Source organism: Protopterus annectens, chromosome 11.part0 (assembly GCF_019279795.1).
Source record: "Protopterus annectens isolate FY-2018-M chromosome 11.part0, PAN1.0, whole genome shotgun sequence".
NCBI classification, from domain to species: Eukaryota; Metazoa; Chordata; order Ceratodontiformes; family Protopteridae; genus Protopterus; species Protopterus annectens.
In genome coordinates this window covers 1,472,341,891-1,472,355,084 of record NC_056745.1, presented here as the reverse complement: position 1 = coordinate 1,472,355,084, position 13,194 = coordinate 1,472,341,891, and the positions used below count along the sequence as shown (strand labels likewise).

At 37.1% G+C, this 13,194-nt stretch overlaps 1 protein-coding gene across 1 annotated transcript in view; it reads left to right on the top strand.

The window, feature by feature from the left end:
* IL17REL (interleukin 17 receptor E like) overlaps window positions 1–13,194 on the top strand; it is an 877,228-nt gene that overhangs the window by 643,939 nt on the left and 220,095 nt on the right. The window contains exon 15 of the mRNA XM_044088776.1: window positions 3,497–3,554. Coding sequence (XP_043944711.1) covers window positions 3,497–3,554 — 58 coding nt within the window. The remainder of the gene's footprint in view (window positions 1–3,496; window positions 3,555–13,194) is intronic.

Sequence of the window (13,194 nt, the reverse complement as noted above, 5' to 3'; positions counted from 1 at the left end):
AGTTCTCTGGGGTCTACTTGTTGCATAAAACATCTATGTAAACATTTCCAAGCAAAAATCCTAAGTCTTCTAGATTTTGTTGCATATTTTGAAGATATACATATATCTCCCAATTGTTTCTTTGTGAATTGCTTATCCAGTCTCTCTTCCCAATCCTTTCTAACCTCCTCTGATCGATTCTTACAGTTATCATGCAATATTTTATATGCTCTACTAATTATTCTTTTTGTAATGACAGCTTCTTTCTAGACTCTACTAACTTTCTACCAGTGCTGGTCTTTCATTTAGAACTCCCCTATTTCTTTCTTTTTGCCTATACTCTGATATCAATCCTTGATAGGGAAGGCAATCTCTAACCTGCACTCCAAATCCCCTGTCTAGTTATTTGCTCCCAACACCTTGGTTCCTTTGCCAGGTTTCTCCAATAAATTCCAGCCCCCCCCCCTCTTGCCTATTGTCTGTACCCCTAATTGAAATCATCCCTACTGCAGAATCTCCTTCCTCCATTCCCGTGTTGGCTTAGTTCTTAGAAAACTTTTTGCTACTGTATGAATATAATATTCTGTATTATTATTGTTATTCGCCTTAAAGATCTGCATCCAAAATCCCAGTTTCTCCCTGTTTCTTGAGCTTACCCGTTTCATCATCATCCCTTTCCACTTTGAATTATAGGTTTTTGCTTGTGCTATGTATAGGAGCCTTAGCTGTGTAGTGCTGAAAATACCCCTTCAAATCTGGTAATCCAAATCCACTCTGTTTTATTGGAAGACTCAGTTTGTCCCACGTGACTCTTGCCATCTTCTCCTCCCAGATAAAATTCTTCAGTTCTTTATTAATTGCTATCCACAACTTCTCTGGTTGATAAAAATATGCCTGTCCTGTGTATAAGACTAAAGGGGCTAAAACCATTTTAACTGCTTGTATCTTACTATCCATATCCATATAACAGAGCTTCCAATTTCTTGGTTTTTGTATTATCATTTGTTTAGTCTCCCTGGTGTTAGTGGTGAGGATTGAAGATCCTTGATTGCTGGGCCAGGGCACGGTCATCACAACCTATTCCTTAAATTCCTCTCTTTTCAACAGATAGCTGGAAAAGCACCAATGTCTCATTTTGATTTCATTAGCCTGTGTTTTTATTTTAGTTGTTATTGCGACATGATCTGAAATAAGTATTGGGTGCGTATCGAGTCTTTCAATTAAATGCACATGTTCCTGTGAAATGTAAATTCTGTCTAGCCTAGCCCAGTTTTTGTATCTTGGGGAATATTTAAATTCACTCCAAACTTCTAGTACTAAATTCACATCTTCCATGCCAAATATTTTCTTAAATGTCTTCAAAAATCTACCCTCCTTTCTTATACTTTCCATTCTGGTCCTCCAACACACGTCTTCCCTGCTGCAAATTAAATTCCATCTCCCACCTATAAGTAATATTCTCTGCTGAAAACTGATTATTTCTCCCAGAATTGTCTTAAGCTCCATAATAGCAGTTTTATTTGGAATATAAATGCATGTCAGTGTAAGCCTCCTCCCTTGTCAGTAGCCCCTTCCTCCTACAAATCTATTTTTCTGTGTCTTCTTAGCTAAGAATAGTATTTCCCACTGACTTCAATAACTAGGTTATTTGTATAATTTCTACTAAATAAAGTAATTTACTATGGTTTTAGTGATCATAACAATGTAGAATCACTAAATCATGTGACCAGAAGGTTGCAAGATGAGAATACCAGTGTCCAGTTGTTCAAACGCCCATTCTTCTCCCCTTCTGGAGCTATATTAGCATGCAGGTCAGGAGATTTGATGTTCAGCATTGCTAGAATAAGTGGGTGACAACATCCTCATCTTGTGACATTCTGTTCACATGACTTAGCAATTCAACATTATTACAATCACTAAAACCATAGTAAACCAGTTAGCCTTTTGGAGGGGTGTGTGTGTTTGTGTGTGTGTGTGTGTGTGTGTGTGTGTGTGTGTGTGTGTGTGTGTGTGTGTGTGTGTGTGTGTGCTTGCATACATTTGTGTTGGTGAAAAAAAAGAGCTGAGACAACGAATCAAACTGACTGGCTAACAAGGTTATGTAAATATGTTCAACAGCCAGCTACACAAAAACTGTGCCATTTCAAAAGTGTAGTGACACATGCAGCATTATGCTTCAAACAGACAGTGAGGTATGCTTCTGGCTTGTAATGCCTTTGCATGTTAGTTTTGTACCCTTAGCCAGCATTAGGCTCCAGAGAACACTGTGGTTGCTGGGGTCCCCCCTGTTCTTGTGGGGCCCCTAACCACAGGAAGTTATCTTATCTTGATATTTTAGCATATCTGTTAAACCAACAAATGCTATTGCAGCAGTCTTGTATGCTTAATAAACTATATGGGTAATATAAGTCTTATTTATATTTCCTTCAAAATTCAAAGATCTTTAGTTATAAGTAACAGTGTTTTGTCAAATTACAGGGTTCACAATTCCATTAAATATTTTACCACTGACATAATAGTCCTGGCTTAATTAAACTCTGCTGATGGACATTCACTCCACTAAAACTAACAACATAGCCAGCTTTATGTACCTGCAGTGCCTATGACTGTGTGGGGAGAGGGCTTAATCATCCTTGACTCTGTGGGTGCCCTACAAAAGCTGCTGTTGGTTAGGGAAAAATGAGGATGAGGGCTATTATATGACCAATGAACAAGGTAAGAGCTAGAGATCAGCAGCTCAGAATGACCAATCTCAGTGCACAACTTGGATTTTAAGAGGAGCTGATGCTTCCAGTATTCAAGGATGGTTTCTGTTTCAGGGAGTTTGATACATATTGTCAGAATGCCAGATGTTATAACTCTCAACATCTTTGCTGAAGAATTCTGCTCAATGCCAAAAATAATAGCAGAATAATGGCTGAAAATCAGGAACACATTTTAAATATTACTTTTATTTGCTTTAAAAAGTTACTGGAATAACACATTTTGCATCAACATGCATTTCTGGACAATAAGAAGTATAAAACTCTGATGTCTGGGTATATTGACTGTGTGTAATTTTGAATGATTTACCAGCAAATAAAACTTATTATATGAAGGACAGAGGAAAATTATGAGGCAAAATCAGCGAATATCTGTGAAATCGGGACAGTGATAGGTATTCAGTTACTCCTCATTGAGGTAAATAAAAGTCACTTACCCCTGCTGTTTGACAGCTGCTAAACTGCAGTCACTGATCTGGAGTGGGAGTACCAGTGTTGCAAAATGTATTGGTATTTGGTGAAATAAATATAAAAGTAGTATTGCTGTGACTTATATGTGTGTGAGTGTCAGGGGTGTATCTGTATGAATATTCATATATGTACAAATTATATATCCACATGTTTGTGTCCGTATGTGTGCATGTACATAAACTTGTATGGATGTTTATTTTACTTCAGTGGCAGTAATGCTGTATTTCCACTTATGAGTAAATCCATCTGGTAATCTCTTCAACTTTTTCTTTGTCTTCTCTAAGGGCTATAGGACAGATGTTGATTATTCTATTCCAGATGTGCAGTGTAACATTCCTTGCAGTAAGTAGAAATTTTACAGGTGCCCTGCATTGTTATTGTGCTAATTTATTTTTATGTCTCATGCTGGCAAACAATAGCGAATGTAAATAGTTTTATTTATGTATTTATTGTTACTGTTTAGTGTTAATTTATACCTCAGGAAAGAAATAACTCATTGATTATGCCGTTCCCAAACTATGTTACACTTATTTAATTATTGCATATGGAAACATCCATAGATGGACTGAACGTCTCTTATGTCTTACTGAATAATGCAAATATTTTCTTTCTATGTGGTCCATGCACATTCTGTTTAGTGTTTTCCCAGCTCAGCCGCCATCATGGCTGATAGGGGTGTGATATAACTAAAAATTATCTGAAAACTGAATGCTGTTTTTTTCTCACCATTACACAATGATACACTGATAAGTCACTCATTCAATGCATCTAAAATAATGATTTTCTTAGACTGTGGCTTATCTGAAACTTAATTATAGATTAATTTCATAAGTGATAGATATAAGACTTGTTAAACATAAAATAAATATGCTATTTCTCTTGAACATGTCAGGAGATACTATCATGAAGCCTGTAATGACCTGGTAATACAGATCAGATTTTCTACCAGTCTTTGTTGGATCTAGGCCACTTTACCTAGAAAACTCACTTTGCCAAAACAAAGGGAATGAAAAGCTACTTAAATGAAATCTATACCTGCAAAGAATAAGACCTCAGAAATATATTACGACTAACATGTACCAACGATCTCATATCCAGATCTAATTTTCAGTGGAAGCAGAGCTCTCCACAGCTTCTAAACAAGGGTTCTGCCCCATGCTTCCTGTAAATTTTGTTATCAGCTGTGGGTGGTCACAGTATGTTGGATGAAAAGGATATGTGTTCCTGCACAGCACTCACCAAATACATGATCTCCATTCTTTTTCTATGTAATCTGCTTCTTCATTTAGATATCTTTATTTTCAAAAGTAAAGTTTTCTACTTTCATCAACTTCGATACTATATTATTACTGTATGACATAACTTATCCATGTAGTATTTAAACTGTTTAAATCCTGACAAAGTATATGCTTCGCAGAATACATTACATTTTCTCAGACATTTATTGTTAAGAATACAGCAGCCTTAAAATACAGTTCTTTTTATAGTATCAATGCATTGAAAAATTTTGTAAAAATAGACATTTTATGTCATATAAACACAGAAATTAATTTTGGTACATACTTTGTTGTGTCTTTCGGCTTAGGGGTTGCCACAGTGGAACTCCGGTCTGCTAATGTTTGGTAGTGGATTTTTATGTGCCGAGTTACCAGCCCTGGCGCACAACCTTCAACGAAGGCACACTCATTCATGCATGCCTCCACACAGAAGACGCTCTAGCTGGGAATGGAACGGGACAATGCCTTGCTGTGAGGCGACAATGCTACCGCAGCACCACTACCGCGGAATTTTGGTACATACTGAGCTATGAAATCAAATGTTCATCTACAGCATGTTTCAGGACACATTCATCATCATCAGTCCCATGTTATCATCTTTTCTATATGAGTTTGAGATTTCACACCAGTTGTTGCCGCCTTTGTTGATTCAGTACCCGTCTCCGCCCTTCTTCACAGGTCTTGTTGCATACAGTCCATCTTTGATTCTTCTTACCTTCTTCCTGCCTCACCCAAATTTTCTTAACCAATTTATCTTTTGTTTCTTGCATATTTACTCAAACTGTAAGCTGTTTTCCTTGACCTGCTCTACATTTGGAGCTACTTAGGCTTCTGCTCTGATGTCTTCATTTCTCCATCTGTCCCACAGTGTGCATCCTACCACCCATCTCAGGCACTTCATCTCCATCACTCTGGCTTCTCAAATGCTATACCTTCACTGCCCAGGTTTCTGAACCATACAGAAAACCTGCTCACGTCATTGTTTTGTGCCCCTTACATTTTGCTGCAGCTCTGATTCTAGCTTTCATCTCTATAGTCAGTCTTCCCTTCTCTTCAGTCACCCCTCCTAGATACTTGAAGCAGTTGACCTCTCCACTATTTTCCCTCCTTTCTCAGTTTCATCCTATGTGTCCTCAATATTATATTCCAGTCCCCCATCATTTGGAAAAGTTCCTGTCTAGAGTCACATCAACTGCTTCTAGCAGATTTGTTTGTCTGCCCCCTCTGAGCTGCTTGCTAATGTAGTCCATCACCAGTTATGAACACCAGTGGGCTCAGGGCTGAACCCTGATGTACACCCACTCCCACTGGGAACCCAGTGTTTGTCCAAACACTGTACTTGTGGCATTGGATCCTTTAACACATCCTGTACTAATTCTACCAATGTTTCCATGATTTTCAACCATAGCAAGACTACCCAAATCATCTTTCTTGGGACCTGGTCATATACTTTTTTCAAGTTTTGTAATGTCTGGTTGAACTTTTTCCTCACCTCCACCTCCTTCTCTACTATCTGACTCACTGCAAATATTCAGTCAGTTCTTTTGCATCATAATCTGAATCCAAACTGCTCATTTAACAATTTATTTTCTACTACTCTACGTATTCCTTTATCAGTCATCCAGAACTTTCATACAGTGTGACAGACGTTTGATACAGTTATATTGCAAACAGTTGTAAATGCTTGCTTTATGTTTCTGTCTTTGCTTTGCAACCTGATAGAGCTTCTTTGTGCCATCTGCTGAGTTACTGTGCAGAAGCTGGTAAAATGCCGCTGATGTCTTGTTTATTGCTATTGCAATTGCTCCCTTAGCCTCTTTGTTAGCCAACCAGTACTCCTTCCTAGCCTGGTCTGAATTTTCCGTTTCCCATTTTTCTTAGACTACTTTTCTTTTTATAATTTCCTGGACTTTTGTATTCCACCACTATCTTTGCTTACTGCACATTTGTTATCACAGTACTAAGACAACATAAATTAGTTTAGCAGACAGTGATAAATATTAAAAGCAGTTATGAAAAAAGCTGACTTCTGTCCACATTAATACTCATCACACTAAAGCAGTTTAAAGCACAGCATTTCTCCACAATGTACTTGAACAGCTGACCTGCCACATTCCTTCAATATAATTGCTCTGTAACTCCTCCTTCTATTTACTTCAAGTAAGGTGAATACATGGGGACTACAGAAATGCCTGCTGTGAAGACAAGAGACTAATACCCTCAACAAAAATTTAATTTGGGTGATACCATCAACAAGGCCTCAGTGTATCCCTTTCAAAGTCTATTATATTTTGTATATGTATTATTTATTTGTATCTAGTTATTTTTTATTTAATTTATGGCTCAGTTTGATTCTAATAGCTAAAGCCTTACTTCAAATGAGAGTTGGGTGATATTTATGCATGCTGAGAGATGTTTTGACAGGTTACTATGTAAATTTTGTTGCTGGAAACAGCAGAAAGTGCTGTAGGGTGTCCTCTCCATCCAAACGTGTGTCAATGTAAGAGAATGGGTGTTGGAGAAGTGACTGAGAATAGATGATGGAGGAATGACTGAGAAGGGAGACTTCAGGAATGACTATGAATGGACAATGGAAGAGTGACTGAGAATGGAAGATGGAGGAGTGAGTGAGAATGGATGAAGGAGGAATGATTAAGAATGACAGTTTATCTGTTGTCAATATGAAAACACTTGGCACATAGGAAGCTTTAAAAATGATGCCAGTAACAGCAAATTACTGATGGTTATTTCTACAATACCTAATACAGTAAAGGAAAAAAATATTTTTATGGTGGTGATGGTGGAGGGTGTTTTCCAAATTCCCATTATTGTTTTTCTTTTATAATTTACTCCACATCTTGCATAATGCATTATAGGTGCAAATATCTGCAGATGTATCCATTTAGTGCAGTAAATGCTTGTTGGTTGTGGTTGACTCATTCAAAAAAGAAGGGTGTAACTAATTAAATGAAGGTTGGGGGTTGGCATAATTGTTAAGGAGTTTACCTCATGGATATAGAGTACAGGATTTGATTCTCACCCTTGAGGGGAAATTGGCTGGGCTTAAAATAGCCCACAAGGGCAACTAACCTAGTACTTAGCTATGAACCTATGGAATGGACCTAATGGTACAGAAAGAAGGACTTTATGTAAGAATAGTTTGTCTTTCATGGCAGGACATAATAAAATGTTTGTAGATTTCTGAGTAACAGGAGGAAGGTTCCTGAGCAGGAGGATTAATGCCAAGGCACTGACAACATCCATGGGAATGAATGTTTGAAGGTAATAAGACAGATGCAGGACAAGACAACTGGCAGGACTCATGGCAAGACATAATGCTATAAAGCCAAACCATGAGACTCTGAGAGAAATACTTGGCATTTTTTTGCATTAGGTTATGTTTTTCATTCTCTCCCATATCTGTTTGACTGACCTAGTAGCTCTTTTGGTTTCACTCAACTGACCCATTTGTTTTACCTGAGGAACACAGGGGAGTGTCACAAGGTGAGTTCACTTACCCTCCATCATAGAACACAGCAGGTCCCTTTCACGGGAGGTTGTAGTCCGAATAGAGAGAAGAAAAGTCAGCAAGCAAAGGAGAGTGGTAGTGCTGACATTTAATTCATCCTCCAGCCTTGGTGAGTACCTTCATGAGGTGGACCCTGTTTTTTACAAAACCTCACCAAGACAATACTGATATATAGGCTGCATTTATATAGCATATATCATGCACAGAAGTCGGTCAAAAACTAAAAAAGATAGCTGGGTGCACAAGACCAAGGATAAAAAAGCATCCAATCCTGGTAGGTGCACTGGTGCCAGGACTGGAAAAAATGACAGTGTAGAATCCTCAAAATACAGATGCATTCCTACAATGGGGCCGCGCCAGGCCCAGGGTGAGGATGGCCCCTCCTGTTATAGAAGGAAGTAGTAGTCCACAAAAATCACAAAAAACGATAGGCTAAAGAATAGCCATAAAGATGATAGAGTGGACTATTGAGAATAAGAAAAAAAGTATGTATTGTTACTATTATGCAAAAAGCCCAGAATTTCCAGACACAAGATATATAAAAAGATTAAGAGATAAGTTAGAGGAAAGAAATATACTCCCAAAGGAAAAACTGCCAGAAGCTTCAAATAAAAAGTTCCATTCATTAATACAACAGATTTTTTTGAAAAACAGTATATAGATCAAGAAACTTTGATATGCGTGGAAAAGGAAGCATCTGAGGAAGTGTGAAAATGTAAACGACAAAACCTAGATATTTTTGAAAAGTATAAAAAAAGAAATATGGACATGGGAAAGAAAGAGATTTGATATGGTGCAACATGTATGCAAAGGAGAAAGCCAAATTAATCAATGTAAAGAAGGCAGCCCCAAAGATAGTCAAAGAGAAATGCAGGCAAAGACATCCAGATATGGAACATTTCACAATAAGAAAAATAATATCACAAAGATGGAACATAGAAAATAAAATTAGTAAAGTAGAAGTTAAAAAATAGAAGTTGAAGTTATGGAGTGTCTGCAAAGTGAGGAATTTAATGTAGAATGTCTAACACATATTTCTTTACAGAATGATGGAGTGACTCCTCACAGTAAGGAAAAGTAGAAAGATCAGGAGACATCTGAAGAAGAAATATGGACATGGGAAAGAAAAAAAGATTTAATATGGTGTGATATCTATGCAAAGGAGAAAGCAAAACTAACCAACACAAAAAGAGCAGCACCAAAGATATTTGAAGAGAAATACAGACAAAGGACTTCAGCTGTGGAAAACTTTACAATACAAAAAATAAGAAGACAAAGAGGAAAAGCAGAAAAGGAGATTAGTAATGCAGAAGTTAAAGAAATAGAAACTGAGGTTATGGAGTACCTGCAAAGTGAAGGATTTGTAGAAAATCTAATTCAGAAAGCACCACAACAGGATAGAGCAATGAATATCCAAATTAAGGGGAAACCAGTGGAACAGGAAGCAACAGGTCAGGTGCCACATCAAGATATTTTAGATCCTTTCACAGGAAACCAGTATAAACGTTCATTTGAAGGTAGACAGCAAGGGAAGGAACAGGAAACTGTGGAAACTCTGATGTTGAGGAGTGATAGGCCAGTGAGTTCCCATATGACAGCGCAACAGATGACACAGGATGAAACTGAAGAGGATGTGCCACAGGAAGATGCTATAGAACTTTCTATAGAATGTCCGCAGGAAATGGAAAACAAGGGATATGCCCTCAGTTTGGAAGAAAATGAGCTAAGAGAAGAGTTGCTTGATTAAATAGATATAGATATATTTAGATCAACTAAAGAAATGGACTGCAGGTGGTCAATAAAATCACAAAAGTCAGAAGTCTGATAAAACAAATGAACACAGTAATTAGAACTGTCCATAGAGATCCATGCAATATAACAGAAGTAAATAGAATACATTATTGTGTAGCTAAACATAACTGATAAAGTTCTACTACAAAACCACAGAGTAGTGAGGGAAAGGAAGAGGAAAATTGAATATAATCATGGAAATATTAAACAGAAAAAATAGAAAGCAATTAAGACAAGAAGTGTCACTGTTAGAAGACTATAGAAGAGGGAATAGATCAACAAACATACTAAGAAAGATAGACATGATAAAAGCAGTGCACAATATTAGAACAGACCAGGATCTATTATGCACTATCACAAATAAACTAAAAATTTCAGCACAGCTGGAAAAACTTAGAAGATATGCAGATAAATATAAAGGGAAAGTACAAAATAAGCAATTTATTGATGTCCCAAAAAAGTTTTATAGAGAGTTGGAAAACAAGGTAAAAGGAATAGAAAGACCACCAAAAAAAGAAGAAATATATGCATTTTGGAGAAGTATCTATGAAGATCATGTGGAACATAACAAAGATGCTAAATGGATAGAAGAAGTAAAAGGAAGAATAAGAAGTTTAAAGGTACAGGATATGAAATGGGATGAAATAACAGCCAGAGAAATTGAAACAAAGTTAAGAAAAGCCTCTAATTGAAAATCCCAAGGTCCAGATGCAGTAACTTTTGGTTTAAAGTATTAACATCTTTGCACGAAGATTTAGCCACGAGTAAGAGCTATTTATATGCACACCCCGAACAGACACCAACCTGGCTAACAAAAGGTAAAACAATGCTCTTACCTAAGAGTGAACCCATAAGCTACACCAAAAATTATATAACTTGCCTTCCGACGACTTATAAACAATACATGGCAATTAATGTAGATGAAGTTTATAGTCATTTAGAAGAAAACTCAATTATGGCAGTAGAACAAAAGGGCAATAAAAGAAAGTCATATGGAACAAAGGATCATTTGTTGTTAAATAAAGGTATAGTGGAGAACTGTAAAAAGGGGAAGAATCTAAGTATGACATGGACTGACTATGAAAAAGCATTTGATAGTATCCCACATTCATGGATAAAAGAGGGCTTAAAAATGTTTAAGATAGACCCTACAGTGATTGACTACATTACAGTGACCATGAAACAGTGGCAGACCATTTTGCAATTAAGCCATGTTAAAAGACAGGTTATTATCCCAGGAATAAAAAATTCAAAGGGGGATATTCCAGAGTGACTCTCTGTCACTGTTGCTATTCTGCCTTGCCCTTAACCCATAACACCTTAGGCCATGGCTATAATTTGGCTCCTAGAAAACAACAACGTCTAATGACTTCTCATCTTCTCTTTTTCAGTGATTTAAAACTGTATAGCTCATCGGATGAGGAACTGAAATCACAGCTGCAGGTTGTCAAAACTTTTTCAGATGATATTAGAATGTCATTTGGTCTTGATAAATGTGCGAAAGCAACCTTTAAAGCAGGAAACCTGCAGGACCAAAAAAACATCAGTTTGGGACAAAAATGTGATATAAAAGAACTTGAGCAAGAGGGAGTATATAAATACTTGGGAACTGAAAAGGATCAGCAATAAAATGTGAACAAATGTGAATAAACCTTAGTAAGGAATACTTCAGAAGACTTAAATTAATTCTGAAAACAGCGTTGACATCTAGGAATAAAATCCAAGCTATAAACCAATTTGCTCTTCCTGTTCTAATGTACAGTTTTGGAGTGATTGATAGGCCTTAAAACATGATGGATAGATTGGATATTAAAACAAGAAGGATGCTTCATCCCCACCAAATGATCTATAAAAATCAGGTTTATATTATAATGTCAAATGGAACAAATGTTGAATGGTTACAATATCGAAAGTGCCGTTCAAATGACTTGGTTTTGTGGGGGGCTGCACCCCCACACCTCCTGCTAATTATATATACCAACTCCGAGATCACACTACAGTGAGGAAAAGGCAAAATTACCAATCTTCACTGCACCCAAATCCCACAAACCAGGACTCGATGAATGGCACTTTCGATATTGTGACTGTTGGACATTATAATATAGACCCTAAAAATCAGTGCATACCAAGATTATATATTCTCCATTCTGAAAAAGGGTTGGGCTTCCTTGCAATTGATTGCATGTATAGATCTGCAATCATGGAACTCCACACATATCTTCTGAACTCACAAGACCCAAACATAGTGAAAGTTTTGAAACATGAGTAGTATAAATCTAAGATGACTTCTCTGCTTAACCTTGCAGAAGTATATCGGCATCAAGCAGGAATGGAAATCAAACCTGAAGTAGATAAAAATCAGGCAGCAACTGAATGTGCCAAAAACAAAAGAAAGATTATAAGGTAAAGGACCAGATGAAAAGGCAAGAAATGTGGAAAATGTATAAATATAGTTGCAAGTATATAAAACATCTAGAAGAACCTGATGTTGATCAGGAACAAACACAGGAATGGCTAAGGAAAGGTGAATTCAAACCAAGAGATGAAAGGTTAATATTGGTGGCCCAAGACAGTGGGCTACATACACGCTGGTTTACAAAGTCCATTAAACATGTAGGAGAAACAGACAAATGTAGGTTCTGTAAAAATGAATTGGAAACTGTCACACACCTCATTGTTGGTTGTGACATACTAATGGCAGAAGGACTGTATACTAAAAAGCATAATAATGTGGCGAGACTGCTGCACTGGGGATTGTGCAAATATTATGGTACTGAAGTAGCTGAAAAACACTGGAAACATGATCCACAAAGCATCATAGAAAATAATGAAGTCTACATCACATGGGATCATCCATTACAAAGATAGATGCTAGAAAACTGGATATAGTGGTCCAAGAAAAGAAGACAAAAAATTGATCATTGAAAATGCCACACACAGGGACCACAGTGTCCTGCATACAGAGAGATGGAAAGTTATAAAATATCAGCATTTGCAAGCAGAAATGAGAGCAATGTGGAAGAAAGATACTCAGAGAGTTCTAATAATAGTAGGAACAATGGGTCTTATAAAAAGAATCTACAATCATATTTAGACATGCTACCAATGCATGTAACTCCATACGAATTGCAGAAGCAGTCATTACTGGGCATGTTGCAGATACTGCAAAGAGCACTTCTGGCTGACATCAAAGAGTGAAACAATACTAATTTCGTGGACTTTAATCGTACTTTGACTTAGGAATGGGATCCATTCCTGTCATGGTATTAGAAATCCAAAAGATTTGAGGAAATTAAAAAAGGGAGAGCCCTATGACCCACTTGTTCCTTACCCCTGAGTTGTCCAGTACCACCCCCCATTTCAGGCAAAAGTTAACCCCATCTAT